This window comes from Cricetulus griseus, chromosome 2 (genome assembly GCF_003668045.3).
Source record: "Cricetulus griseus strain 17A/GY chromosome 2, alternate assembly CriGri-PICRH-1.0, whole genome shotgun sequence".
NCBI classification, from domain to species: domain Eukaryota; kingdom Metazoa; phylum Chordata; class Mammalia; order Rodentia; family Cricetidae; genus Cricetulus; species Cricetulus griseus.
The window spans coordinates 227,235,217-227,249,966 of record NC_048595.1 but is presented as its reverse complement, the minus strand read 5'-3'; the positions used below and the strand labels follow the sequence as shown (position 1 = coordinate 227,249,966).

Genomic DNA, 14,750 nt, shown 5'->3' with positions numbered 1-14,750 from the left:
TCCATCTAAAGAAATTATTAAGGAAGCATGTATCTGTGAATTACAAACAATTCATAAATAAAAGGTCCAGGGCAGGAGGGCAGATAGGTAGATAAGTAAAATATTTAGTTCAGAATTCCTTATACTCATGCTTTTTCTTTAGTGGGAATTAACTCAAAATGTTTTCTCAAAGAAATAAACAAGGACTGAGAGTAATAAGTGTTGAAGCACATTTGATTCAGTCCTTATTAAAATCCACAATTACTGCCAATCAAATTTTCTCAGAAGTCAGCAGGTTTCTACTGGCCCATAGCTGATGATCAACACTGCTTTGAAGTCCTGTTTACTGCCTGGTTCATCCTGTCATGACTGTGTGCTTGCTATGGTTCATTGAATGCTGTCTGAGCTCCCATTGGAGGTGTTGAAGGATGTACAGTCTACTGTTCCTTCACTGCTTTGCTTAAGCCCAGAAATGTTTGGAAGTTGGAAATATTCTGACACCTAGAATTTCAGGAAAAAACAAACTAACAAAACAATTGTGTTCAAACCTTGGCTCTTACTACTCTTTCCCAAGACAATCTCATGTACTCATGAATATGTGCATGTGCACATGTGTGATTGTATGTTGTGTGCTTCTGTGTGTGCATAGTACACTTATGGGGGAAGGGGTTAGGAATAGGAGCAGTCAATCTCCCTAACCTCAAGGTTAAGCTGAGCCATGCAGTTATGAGAATTAACCAACCACCTACCTCTGAGTCTTTAGGAACTTCCCTGTGTCACAAAATCTTGTAAATTTTGTTAATAACCACCAGGTGAATGAAATAATTTTTATGCTTTATTGTAAATAACAGGTCAGTGTGAAGCGAGACCAGTGCGACCTCATGACTCGTCGCTGTCTGCTCCCCTGCACAAGCAGTATATGTTTGTTACTCCATCTCTTTTGTCAGCCATCTGCAGCCTTTTAGACAACCTCTTGGCTGTTACTCCAAGAGATGCTGCAAATGCATTGCAACAAGCCCATCTCATAGAGCTTCTGTGTAGGTAAGAGACACATGGGGATAGATTCTCATTTGTTCTTACACCCTTTACATTCCAGGCTTTTGCTTTTGCCACAGTTGTTTCCACAGTTGTTGCTGTTATTATTTCCTCCCTCTGTTCTATTAGTTTACTTGTATTGCCTTCTTAACTTGGTTGTTTACGTCAAAAAGGATGTTTTCTTTAATTTAAAAAATTGAAAAGGGGGGCTTAGAGGTTAAGAGCACTGACTGCTCTTCCAGGGGTCCTGAGCTCAATTTCCATCAACCACATGGTGGCTCACAACCATCTACAATTCAATCTGGTGCCCTCTTCTGGCACATAAGCAGAGCAATGTATGTGTAATAAATAAAGAAATCTTTTTTAAAAAAAATTGAGAAGGTTCTAAGTCTTATGTGCCTTCTAGCATGGATAAGGAATGTAGTATAATCCCCTTGGTTATTTTTCACTGGGCATGAAGGAGTTTGAAGATTCCTATCTCTAGCAATCATATCAGAATAATGTTCTCAGTTAGAAAATCACTTTTGAATCTCATCTGGATGTATTTTGTCATGGGACACTAAACTCATCATAAGTATTTTGGTGAAATTTAAGGAAACAATGATTTGATTCTTTGAATTTTTCATTTTTTAATATTAATGAGTAGCATCTGATGATGTTTTTAGCATAGTGGCAAACCCTTGGCTATTATGTTCAGGCCTATCTAGGTTTATAGTTCATTACTTGCTTAGTGTTGTAGTATTGAACATGTTTGATCCTCTAGAGGGTTGTTGCTGGCCCCAGCTTAAAAGGATGAGCATGAAAACAGTGTCCAGATACTTGCGAATAGTTTTGAATGTGACTTCTCTCTTCTTACCATTTACATACTCTAGCCCAGCATGTCCACCTTCTTTTAACCACATACATATGTCCATTTTTCTTCCGTTCTCTCTTTTTCTTTTAGAACAATGCTGCTGGAAATGTCTTCCTTCTCTTTGTTAAATCTTACTACCTTTTCTGGGATGTGAAGAAAGAACTGAAAAAATAAATCTTTGTTTCTATCCTAGGTTTTCTGTTGCTATGATGCAACACTGACCAAAAGCAACTTGGGGGAGGAAAGGGCATATTTGGTTTACAGGTTACAAGCCATCATTATTGAGAGAAACTGAGCTAAGCTGAGGGAGGAACTAAAGCAGAGACCATGGAGGAGTGCTGCCTTCTGGCTTGCTCCTTCTAGCTTGTTCAGCTGCCTTAACCCACTAGGTCCACTTGCCCTGGGATAGCACCTCCCACAGTGGGCTAGCCACACTCATACCCATTAGCAATTAAAGGCATACTCTATATACATGCCTTAGGACAATACTATGGAGGCAATTCCTCAGTTGTGGTTTCCTCTGTTCAGATGTGTCAGATTGACAACTGGTAACAGTTTCTGTTGTAATTTAAGAAAAGCAGTGTAGGAGAGAAAGACATCATGTATCAGGGTTCAAGCAGAGGGGTTTTTATTAAGGAAAGGGATCATAAAAGGGGGAAAGGGAAAGGAAGACTGGCCTTAGGGGACAAGAGCAGCAGGAGAGAGGAAAGAGGGGAGGAGAGGAGAGTGGCTAGGACAAAGGGAGAGGGGGAGGGGAGGGGAGAGGAGGGGATGGGAGAGAGAGAGGGAGAGAGGGAGGGAGGGAGGGAGGGAGGGAGGGAGGGAGGAGAGAGAATGGAAGGTAGGCAGGGCCCTTTTAAAAGGGAATGTAGTGAATGTGCACAGGTGGTGCTCTTAGTGGCTTCAGCTGAGGGCATATCCTGTCAGAACCCCCAGGAGAGGCCAGTATAGATGCCTAAATACTAACAGTTTCATGATATTCTCCTGTTTTCTGAAATACTCTGGCAACCCTTAAATATTTTATTTGCTTGTAAAAGTCTGTTCTCTTTATCATGTGTATATTGAAATTTCAGATTGTGATGTTTTTGTCTTTAATAAGAAGTACTGTTACTCTCTATGACACATTGTTATCCTTGACAGTACTGTGGATGCCTCTGTCATAGAGATGTGTATCCAGGAACTCAAGACCCCGCCACCATTCTCATCTGCTGTTGAGCATATTCTAGCTCAGGTAAACACTGTGGATCTGCCTGTCATTTGCCTTGAGGACCAAACAACAAATTCTAAGATCTAACCACAAGAAAAAGATGGAAATTTCTTTGTATGTGTGTGGTTTTGTGTGCCTTTTGAATTATGTTTCTTAAAAATTTTAACTTTAATAAAGAAACTGGGATGGGAGAAAAGTACTTTTCTAACTCTGTCATTAATCAGCTATGAATGTTTTGTCAAATTTCTTGGAGCACTCCTTTATAAATTTATATATAAATTTCTTGGAGCACTGGTATAGCCCACTAACACATAAATTTAGGCTATCTTCTGGTATGGGTTAATGTTGTTTGACAAATGTTTTTTTTTTCTTTTCAAGACAGGGTTTCTCTGTGTAGCCCAGGCAGCCCTGGAACTCACTCATTTTGTAGATCAGGCTGGTCTCAAACTCACATATATCTACATGCCTCTGCCTTTTGACTGATGGGATTAATGATGTGTACTACCACAGTCCAGCTAAAACTTCCAACACTAGGGAGGCAGAGTCAGGTGAGTCTCTGTGAATTTGAGATCAGCAATATCTGCATAGTGAGTTCCAGGATAGCCAGGGATATGTAGGAGGCCTTGTTTTCAACAAAACAAGCAAACAAAAAATGCTAAAAACATGATAACAAAAATAAACTTTCTTTTTTTTTTCTTCACAGCTATTCACTAAATTTGGGGCTTTTGCCTGAATTCTGTGTGTAAAATATGCTTAGCAATTTCCAATATCAGTGACACTACTAGAAATTTTATCTAAAGACCAAGATTTAACATGCATTTGTTTTGTGTGGGTGTGGGGTAAAGAGTGGATAGAAGTATCATTTAGAGTGTTGCACTCTCTAAACATAGAAGGCCCACATGTTCTTTCTAAAATAATATATATAGCACATATATCTTGTGAATAAGCTAATTCAATAGATATATGGATATATATATATCCATATCTATTGTATCAGGGATAAATTATTGAATTTCAATAATTATAATTATTGAATTAGCTTATTCACAAGAAATATGTTCTCTTTACTCTTTTCTTGGTACAATTGAAAAATCTTCACTGAATGCCTTCTCTGGTTTAGAATCTCCCTTAAGTTGTTAAAATAAAGGCCTTTCCCCCTATATTGGGAGAATAACAAGTGTTTCAGAGGAAAAGATAAAGCAAGGGATAATACCAGATATTGATGCAAAGGCCTGTACTTAGTGTTCTGGGAACACCTTTCCAACCGTGACATGTGCTCTGAAGTGAAAAAGATCCTGTAGGCATAGCAAGGCCTCTGGGATCACAGTGTGGTTGGTCTGTCCAAAAGCCAGCAAGGAATCCAGAATTGCTGGAGCTTAGTCTGAGGGGAAAATGAGGCTAGAAAGCACAGCTAGCCAGGAGGGCAGGGCCTTGCTTGCAGTTGTGTCTTGAATGAACAGGGTAATGTCATGATAGCAGTAACAAACATTTATGGGTCCTTGTCTGAGTAAATATGTCCACAAAAATCACATGCAATACCATCATTGCCATTTGTCACAAAGGGAATGGTAGAGGTTGAAGGATCTCACAGTACCGAGCAAGCAGAGCTGGCCATGCAGGTTGCTTCCAGTGCACACTCTGTTCCACTGTGCTGCCTGCCTTATGTGGATTAATGCTTGTACATTGTTGTTTGTACAAGAATCCAGAAAATTCTCTAACCTTTACCAGATTCTGTTCTAGTTGCTGTTGATAGAAAGCACCCATCTCTGCCCATAAGGAGTCATGGATTAGGTGCAAGAGACAGACAGAAGCACACATTAAATGTGAAGTGTGGAAAAAAAATGAGTGTCATTCATTGGGTAAAAGGGTGTGTCACAAGGGAAGCCTTTGCTACAGCTACAGAATGGTTAGAAAAAAAAAAAAAACATGGAAGGTCAGAATAAAGTAGAGACCTGGGTTAAAAATTAAAATAGATAATTGATGTCTTGGGCAGAGCATGGTGCTGAATGCTGGTAGTGGGGCTAGAGTTGGCTACAGGCAAAAGTGTGTTGGAATGTGTGATTGGCAGTTTTTTGGTTTTTGTTATTTTCCTGTTAGTTTTTTTTAAGAATATTAGAAAAGGATAGTTTATTAACTATATCAACATTTAATATTAAATTGTTAATTTACAAAATAATTCAGTTTTTCTCTCGCGTTTCTCACTGGCTTATTTAGAATAATATTTCCAGTATCCAGAAATTAGACTTGCTCTAACTTTAGTGGGGCATAAGATGAAGAGATTACAAAAACTTCACAGAACTGAGTCTTGTGGTACAGGCCTGTTATCCTAGCACTTGGGAAATGAAGGCAGGAGGATCAGAAGTCACAGTCAACCTCAATTGCACAGTAAATGCTAGGTCAACCCAGACTACATTTAGACCCTGTCTTCAACACTATAAAAGAACAATAAAAGTGTTAGAGAAATAAGCAAATTAAATTTCAAACTCTATAGAAGGAATTTGTGAAGGATAAAGGTACATATACTTTTATATTATAAGCTAGTATATTCTATAAAGGAGTTTCACACTCATAGAAGAAGTAAGAGAACAATTGTTTTTAAATGGCCCGAGACTGTGTACCATGGAGACATTCACACCTGCACAAATGGAGACCAGTTCCCAGCTCTTACACTCTCACAGCACCAGATTAAGATGAATGAAAAGACTGCTTTTGTGCATAGAAACTGACCTCAGACAGCTCTATAAAATTCCCTTATAAGGGTGTACTGCTTAAGAACAGTGACTACATAAGATATTGCTGCTATTCTTTAGCTGTTGTCTGTCTAGAGGAAGCTTTGAAAGGACATTTATCAGTAGTAGCATTAAGAAAATTCCAGATACAGTTTTATTGTTAATCATGGGAATTTAATTTTTCTCTCACATTTAAGAATTTTGTTTTTATACTGAAGGATAATTAAAAGCAAAACCAAATTTTATTGATACCATTAGCTGGGCTATTAGGATAGATATATTTTCTTCCATTCTTTTGCACTTTGAGGAATATTTTTGTAATCAGACTTCACTTCATACACTAGTCTACTTTGGCTTTAAATATCCTCTGTGCTTCTTCTAGGATATTGGTTCCACAAGTTACCTACTTTAAGAATATAAAGACTTTCTTTAAATAAATACAGAAATCAGCTTTGAAAATACTGTGTTATTTACTGGTGGTATAGTTGATAGTGCTAATTCGACCATTACTTACATGCTTTGCCTGCTGCATATTAAGTTTATAGCACATGATTTATGATGAGTGCTTTTGTAAGTGCTTTGTTAAGTGTATTTTATAAAGAAATGATTTCTTGTAATACATAGAAAACCATGATGCCCCTGAGATAGGCTTTTCATGAGATCTATTTATTCATTGTCTTCTATGTCCTTTTGCAAACAGGCTTCCTTTCTCTTGGAGTACCTGTCCTCTTTGTCCCAGCTTTTGCAGTCCTGTCTGTTGGTAGATCCTAACCTTGTGACACAGGAGGAGCTCCTGAAACCTCTTATCACCAATGTCATCCGAGTTCTCATTGTTTGCACCAAAGATGTATTAGGTAAGTTCTATTTAAATTTTTAAAAGTTAAAATATAGTCACATCATTTTCTTTCTTCCCTTTCTTTCTTCCAACCCTTCCCATGTCTCCATCCTCCACGATCTCAAATTCATGTTCTCTGTTTCTTCGGTTGTTATCACCCCCCCCACACACACACACACATAACCTGCTCAGTTCATGTAATGTTAGTTATCTGCATATGATTTCAGAGTAGATCATTTGGTATTGGATAACCAATTTGGGGGTTCTTCCCTGAGGAAGACTGTTTCTCCCATTGTCAGTATTCCTTCTTTGTCTGGGGTTGAGGCCCCGTGAGATTTCCCCTTCCATTCCAGATGTCTATTGGTGTTATCCTTCAGGTCTTGTTTAGGCAGTCATGTTGATGAGACTTCGTGGTTGCAACTTCTCTGACATTTTTAGGAGATAGCATCTCACAGTGAACTTCCTCTTCCTCTGGCTTTTGCAATCTCTCACCTTGTTCTTCTGCAGTAACCCCCAGGGTTTGTTTTTGTTTTTGTTTTTTGTTTTGTTTTTCAAGACAGGGTTTCTCTGTGTAGCTTTGAAGCCTATCCTGGCACTCGCTCTGGAGACCAGGCTGGTCTCGAACTCACAGAGATCTGCCTGCCTCTGACTCCCAAATGCTGGAATTAAAGGCGGTTGTTTTTTTGTTTTGTTTTTTACTCCTGAGCTTTAAGGGCAGGTATTGTATGGTAGACATATCAGTTGGAATTAGGCTCCACACAATCTCTTGGTCTCTGAATTTTTTTTCAACTTTTTTTTATTTGAATTAGAAACAGGATTGATTTACATGACAATCCCAGTTCCTTTCTCCCACCTGTCCTCCTCTACCATCCCCCCCCCCCCAACTAAAACCCTATCTATCACATATCCTTTCTGCTCCCCCTATGTATTACAAGAATGGTGAGGCCTTCCATAGTGTGTCATCAGGTCATCAGAGTCTATCATATCCTTTGGGGTAGGGCCTAGGCCCAGCCCCGTGTGTCTTGGCTCAGGGAGTATTCCTCTATATGGAATGGGCTCCCAAAGTCCACACCTATGCTAGGGATAAGTACTGAACTTCTACAGGAGGTCCCATAGATTTCTGAGGTTTCCTCAAAGAAACCCATGTTCTTGGGGTCTGGATCAGTCAGTCCCATGCTGGTATTCCAGCTATCAGTCTGGGGAGCAAGAGTTCCCTGATGTTCATGTCAGCCATACCCTGGTCTGGACCCCTGTGCTCTTCACTCATCCTTCTCTGAATCAGGGTTTCAGTTCAGTTTGGTGATTAGTTGGGGGATCTCCAAATTTTGATCAAATGTGGTTTTTCTGTAATGATGTCCATCTGTTGCAATGAGATCTCTCTCTCTCTCTCTCTCTCTCTCTCTCTCTCTCTCTCTCTCTCTCTCTCTCTGCAGAGTGGTGAATATAAGGCCAAATATTACAGTGTAGTTAGGGATTGTGCTGTTTCAGTAAATTGGCAGTTGTAGGTTTTCCTATAACATCCATGACTTCAGTAGCCCTGGATAGTTGGCTAGGGTTACAGTAGTAGGCATGATTTCCTTCTTGGGAAGAAATCTGTTAGCGAGCTGCTGGTTATCACTAAGGTAGCGGTACTGTACCCTTCGGTTATTTTGCCATGCTAGTGATTCTCGTAGTTCATATGCATATTATCCCAGCTAGTTAGGACTATTGCTTGCTTCCCTCCTTTGAAAGCTAAGGTGGGCCTTCTGTTACCATGGAATGTGTCCTCAGAGAAGAGACTTTCAGGTCAGATCCAGCTCTGATTCTCTGGGTCCTGTGTCCAAAATACGTGGTGTCTTCAGCAATCGGGACTTTAGTTAATTTTTTTTTTTTTTTTTTTTTTTTTTTACAGTTTAGATGAGAAGTGAACAGTATTGAGGAAGCAAATCTTTTTTGGTTTTTTGAGACAGGGTTTCTCTGTATTGTTTTGGAGACTGTCCTAGAACTCACTCTGTAAACCAGGCTGGCCTCGAACTCAGAGATCCGCCTGCCTCTGCCTCCCAAGTGCTGGGATTAAAGGCATACGCCACCAATGCCAGACTAGGGAGCAAATCTCACTATGCTCCAGGTGAAGGCTCCATCCCCACTCTTCTGGTAATTTGGGATGTTTTGATTGTGTGCTTTATGACTAGAATGGGATGTTTTGGGATGTTTTGATTGTGTGCTTTATGATTAGAATGATCTGAAGTAGCTCCAGGAGAAATTTATGGCAGATGCGTAGCTGAAAAAATGGACCAAAATCTCCTCTGTCCGTCAGCTGAAGCATATGCTACAGTCTGCAGTGAGTTTGTAGTAATATTTTTGTATTTGTGGCTAAGGCCAAATGACAGTCACATGTATGAGCCACTTTAGCATATAATATGAACATTTCCTAAGATCTTAAAATATTGAGACCCACTTTATGGTGAAAGCTGAATATAATGCTTAGTTGTAGAGAAAATTGAAACAAAAATATAGGGCTGAATGAATAGCACAGTGATTGTATATGTCAAATCCTGAATTTTGTAGACAGATAAGTGTTTATATTTATCAGTGCTAGTTATCAAATATATGGGATAATATATGAATGCGTAAATGTTTGATTTTTAAATAGAAATGATTTATAATAATGAATCTCATACTTCATTTTCCTTTCTGTTCATTCATTCACTCATTTCCTCGCAGAGCTCAGAGATTTAATGTAGGACCTAGTACAAAGTAGGCAAGCAATTTATCATTCAACTACCTCTCCAATCTAGTTTTAATTTTTATGCTAGATAGTGACTTGCTAAGTCGTCCACCCTGGGTTGCACTAACTCCATAGCACAGACCGCTCTTGAACTTGAAATTATATTGCTTCAGCCTCTCAGTTAATCAGGAATTACAGACATACACCATGAGACCTGACTTTTGAATTGTGTGAATTTACGTTGCCTTTGATGTGCTCAGATGCCATCATCCTAAGCAATGCCAGGCCTCAGCATCATTCATATTTATGTTAAAATTACCTCTGTGTTTGAGTTGCAATAATTCCGTGATTAGAAATTCTCTCCATGGCAGCAGTAACTTAATTAAGCTTAGTAGGTTAGACTGCATAAGTCTTGAAGGGGGTGAGGTAGGTATTACAACAATCTGTAGTCTAACAGAATCCAGTTATTCTAAATTATTTTTATTTAGCAATTTCTATTACTTGACCAACACTGACATTGAGTTCATGAAGATGGGCAAGGCATTACAGCGTTAGTGCCACAAAACTATGATGAAGATGATAGATAAGTCACTCGCTCTAGTCAGTACACATGGGATGAGGTGTTGTGACTACTATTGTGGCCTTGTAGACATTTTCTTATTGTTCCCCCTGTATATTTTATTGTAAAGAATTATTTAATCTTAAAATTACAGAAAGTACTGCAAGGAAAAAATTATCAGTAACATCTGAAGGTACATTTAGCAAGTAGGTTTTTCTTGTATCCTGCAAAAGTGTAAATGTTCATTAAAAATCTTATCTTAAAGAAAATATTTTAAATTGTTTTCTTAGAAACAAAATTTTGAATGATTTTTTATTAAACTTTGGCTATATTTCTATTATGTTTCCATGTATTTCAGATATATACAGATGTGTTATTTATATCCATAAATATACTATATCTTATATGATTTATTAATTTATGTATATATAATTCAATACCTTATAATATACATAAACAAATTCAACTAAAATATTAGGTAAGTATGGTAATAAAGTTAAATGTTAAATAACATTTTAAATTTACCTTCCAACTTAAATATTTTACCATTCTTCAGCCTTTATTGAATAAAAAGCATAAACTTTTTTGAAATTTTAAGGGGTACTACAAACTTGCATATAGTGCATGAATACATGAGTGCACAACATATCTTTAGAATTTAATTTTTATGGGATTGGCAATGAGCAAACCTCTAAAATACCGGTTAGTAAGTTTAGTGATAGGATAGCTGAGGAGCTGTGACCTGAATCTTGATAGATGCTCTCTCTGAGCCCCTCATTGGTGCTGCAGAATGCCTGGATGATGTCTCTAGCTTACTTCAGTGAAGTTTGATGAAAGATGACAGAACTGCAAAGGTATGACTGGAGAGTTAGAGACAGCCACTGCTATCCAACTTCCATTTACACAACAGTGTCTTCACACTGGCAGGTTAACTTCTCTAACATGGGGTCCACACAGGCAGCCGTGCTCAATCCACTTTGCAGTGTCATTGTCTTTGTGGGATAATTCTGTCTTTGGCTCTTCAAAGAAGGTTTTCTTTCTCTTCTGCCTTGACCTTAGCACATTGTGTCTTCCTTTTCATCTCTGCACAAAGCTGCTAGAGGGAAGAAAGAAAATAAGAGGAAAGTTTGTTTCACAGAAGTAGCCAGTGTCATGTTTTATAATGTGTCCAGTGTGCAGTTCTGAAATTATAGTGTATATTTACTATATCACACTTTCTGATCACTGATGAGTATGTTTTAATGAAAGGACGGCTTGTGTGACTTTGTAGAAGGGTGGAGGGACATAACTTTAAGAAGCACTAGGTAAAGAGAAGCTAACTGTAGTCATCTGGATAATTTTGCAGGCTAGTTTTTATGCCAGCTTAGCTCAGGGTAGAGTCATATGGGAAGAGAAGCCTCAACTGAGAGAACACCACCATCAGATTGATTTATGGGCAAGCCGATGGTGCATTTTCTTCCTTGATGGTTGATGTGGAGGGCCCAGCTCATTGTGGGAAGTGCCATTCATGGGCAGGTGGTCCTTAGTGCTCTAAGGAAGCAAGCTGAGCAAGTCATGAGGGTTAATCCAGTAACCAGCACTCTTCTGTGGCCTCTGCATCAGCTCCTGCCTCCAGTTCCTGCCTGTTCGAGTTCCTCTCTGACTGTCCTTAGTGATGAATGATGATCTGTCACTGTTAGCTGAAATAAGCCCATTCTTTTCCATTGCTTTGGTCACACATAGTGTTTTATCATGGTAATAAAAAACATAAATAGGAAAATAGTGATTATTGCTTTTCTTGAGTGCTGGAATGGGCCTTGGGAACAGAATCCAGGGAGTGGGGCAGTTCAGCTGCCGGGGAGGTCATTCACTTATTCTTCTGACTGGTGTGGCCTGTACCTGAGCAGCAGGAGTCCACTGGGGTGGGGGTAGTGAGGTGGGGGTGAGAGGAGCTATAGGATGGACCTTGGGAGTTCAGCTGACAGGTGGGTCACTTCTGATTGGTGTGGTCTGCACCTGAGACCACTGACAATTACTGCTTTTCTTTTTGACAAGTGTACACTTCATGTGTGCAATGAAGTATTATAGTGAGTCGTGTGTTTCTGAAGGGTTCTCTTGTAAATAACTTGAAGTGTCTGGGTTAATTTTACAGATGCACAGTTAGTATCGGCTTTTCATCGCACATGGACGCATTTATTTGACCTTCTGGCCACATTCCTGAGGAAAGTTGGTGTTGTTTCCTTGCTTCTTATTACCTCAACTGTTGCCAAGCACTGGGAGGCAGTGATTGGTAAGAAGATTCTTGAGGGACTGGGGTCTTTCACATAATAAAAATAAGATAGTCTTTATTCCCAGTTTAATGTGTACATTTTCTAAGTAGTTACAGCGTAGCATAGGAAAGAATTACAAGCAGTGCCCCTGACGAGCCTCCTTTTAGGCAAAGTGCAGATTTGAGAAATTGCAATACATTTCAGTATGTCAAAAGCCAAGTTAGAAAAGTTTCTGGTTTCATAAAAATGTGTATGTTAAGTTTATAAAACAATTATATAAGATTTATTTTTGTTCCCAAAGAAGTCAGTCCTTTTTTTGCTATCTGCATTCTGTGTTAAATGTACATACAGTGGAATTTCATACACAACACGGGAAGTTCTAAAATACTGTCTTTTCTCAAGACATTTTTATAGCATAGAAATACCAAAAATGAGGTTATTTTTCTATTTTCTGTTTCTCATTAAAATAAGTAACTATTTTTAAGTAAGTAAACTTTGATTTTTTTAGTCTTATAAACTTTAACATAGCAAGAATTTAAATATTTTTGTCTAAAATTTGTTAGTCTTTTTAATGTTCATTTTACATAATTATTTTTAAAATATAATTTTAGGAAACATATAAAGTAGGCTTCCATATGGGCCAAATACATGCTAGACAAGTGCTGAGCCATACCTCCAAGCTCTGGCTAACATTTTCTTAGTACTGAAATAAAAATTGAGAAGTTAAAAATTCTCAGAACTTTTAATGTTAGCTTAAAGTAGCCATCCACACATTATCCCTGTGTATATATACTGAAAAATTCACATAGTGAAAAATTAAACAGATTTCTTATCACAGTATGTGGCCTTAATACTGATTTTAAAACTTTTTTCTTATGCATGTGCTATTGATAGCTTAGTATCATTAAAATTAACAGTGCTATAAATTTAACTACTAAAACCAATCTGATTAATTCCCTCCTTAATTTTACAGTTTTCAAACATTTACATTTGGAATCATTCTCCCTTCAGATACATTGTGCAGATGTGTAGGTTTGTCAGTCAGGTGTCCTGCCCTGAGTATTGCCAGCCTCCAGTTCCTGTCTGTCCTTTTGGCGGAGGAAGAAAAGAGGCGTCTCCAGGACAAGGACAGAGCAAATGCATGCCAGGTCCCAACATTGGCTTCACTTCTTGATGGAGCTCAGGAAAGTCATAAATCTTCAGAGCGACTTAATGAAACAATTCTTCAGGTGCGTTTGTTTTCTAGACTTTATGTATCTTTAAAGGAATTCACTTTCAGTATTCACCATTTAAAATTTTTCAATCATATTTATTAAATAGTGTTTATTTTCTGATTAGATAAACAATATAATATAAAACTATAAATAGATTAGCAAGTACAAATAGGACTTTACAATTACCTCATGTAAAGCTGCACTGTTTTTTTTTTTTTTTTTACAATTAGGACTATTACTAGCACTCTGTACCTGCCCCCTCGTGTGTGTGTGTGTGTGTGTGTGTGTGTGTGTGTGTGTGTGTGTGTATCTGTGTGTGTGTGAGTCTGTAGATTAAACCCAGGATATCTTACATGTTAGGGAAACATTCTATGACTAAGCTGTATCCCCAGCTCCATGCTTTACCTTTTATTTTGAGACAAATTCTAAGTTGCCTAGGTTGGCCTTGAACTCACCCTATAATCTAGGCTAACATTGAGTTTATGATCTTCCTGTCTCAGCCATTTGAGTATCTGATATTACAGGCCTGGGGCATAAGAGCTAGCTTATTTATGTGTAGTTTGGCTGGTAGAGTGCAGTAATTCCAGCACTCAGGAGGTAGCAAGAAAAGCAAGACTTCAAGGTCATTCTCCAGCTACATAAAGGAAGTTCAAGACCAGCATCAGACATATGGGACCCTGACTCAGAGATGGTTGGGGGTGCCTTTTAATACTATTTTATGATTTTTTTAATCACCTCTTTGAAAGGTGAAAAAGTGGTAGAATTTTGTATTTCTAACTCAGCTAGATGTAATTCACACGGTTGTTCCCTCTGCTGATGTGTGCTGGTCCCTTTGTTGCTTTGAACTTGGAGATTTTTCTCTCCTCTCAAGAAGATGATTATGACATGATCTACTTGTACATTTTTAGCATCGGCCTTGGGTGTTTGAATGCAGAGATGCTGGTGGAAAGGCAAAAATGAGAGGGAAATTAGATGATAGAATCTCTATGTCATGAGATCAGAAGGATATGCTGCTTCTGGGTAGAACAGGGCCAGCAAGAAAGTGGAGGGAGATTAATAGGTTTAATGCTATGTATGAAAGTGTCACTTGAAACCCATTGCTTTGTATGTTACCAGAAATGTAATTAAAAGCAAAGGCAAGAAGACAGAAGGGGATACTCTCTGGTCCAGCTAAAGGATGCATTCCTTGGTGGGATTTGTTTTCTTTGTCCTGTGAAATCCAGTTGTTTCTCAGCATAGCTAAGAATCCTGACAGGCCCCTGCGTTTTCTCATTTGTCTCCAGAAGCTGGGAGAGTGGATGGAAGGCTTGGTTTCCTCTAAGAGCTGTGCGTTTGGGTAAGGCCGTAGCTTCCCTGTAGTACTGCCTTCCATCCACTCTCCCA

At 38.5% G+C, this 14,750-nt stretch overlaps 1 protein-coding gene across 2 annotated transcripts in view; it reads left to right on the top strand.

Annotated features, from left to right (window-relative positions):
• Rttn (rotatin) overlaps window positions 1–14,750 on the top strand; it is a 154,541-nt gene that overhangs the window by 118,676 nt on the left and 21,115 nt on the right. For both annotated transcript variants that reach the window (XM_027403748.2, XM_027403750.2), the window contains 5 exons: window positions 831–1,020; window positions 3,008–3,098; window positions 6,504–6,657; window positions 12,036–12,173; window positions 13,165–13,382. In XM_027403748.2, coding sequence (XP_027259549.1) covers window positions 831–1,020; window positions 3,008–3,098; window positions 6,504–6,657; window positions 12,036–12,173; window positions 13,165–13,382 — 791 coding nt within the window. The remainder of the gene's footprint in view (window positions 1–830; window positions 1,021–3,007; window positions 3,099–6,503; window positions 6,658–12,035; window positions 12,174–13,164; window positions 13,383–14,750) is intronic.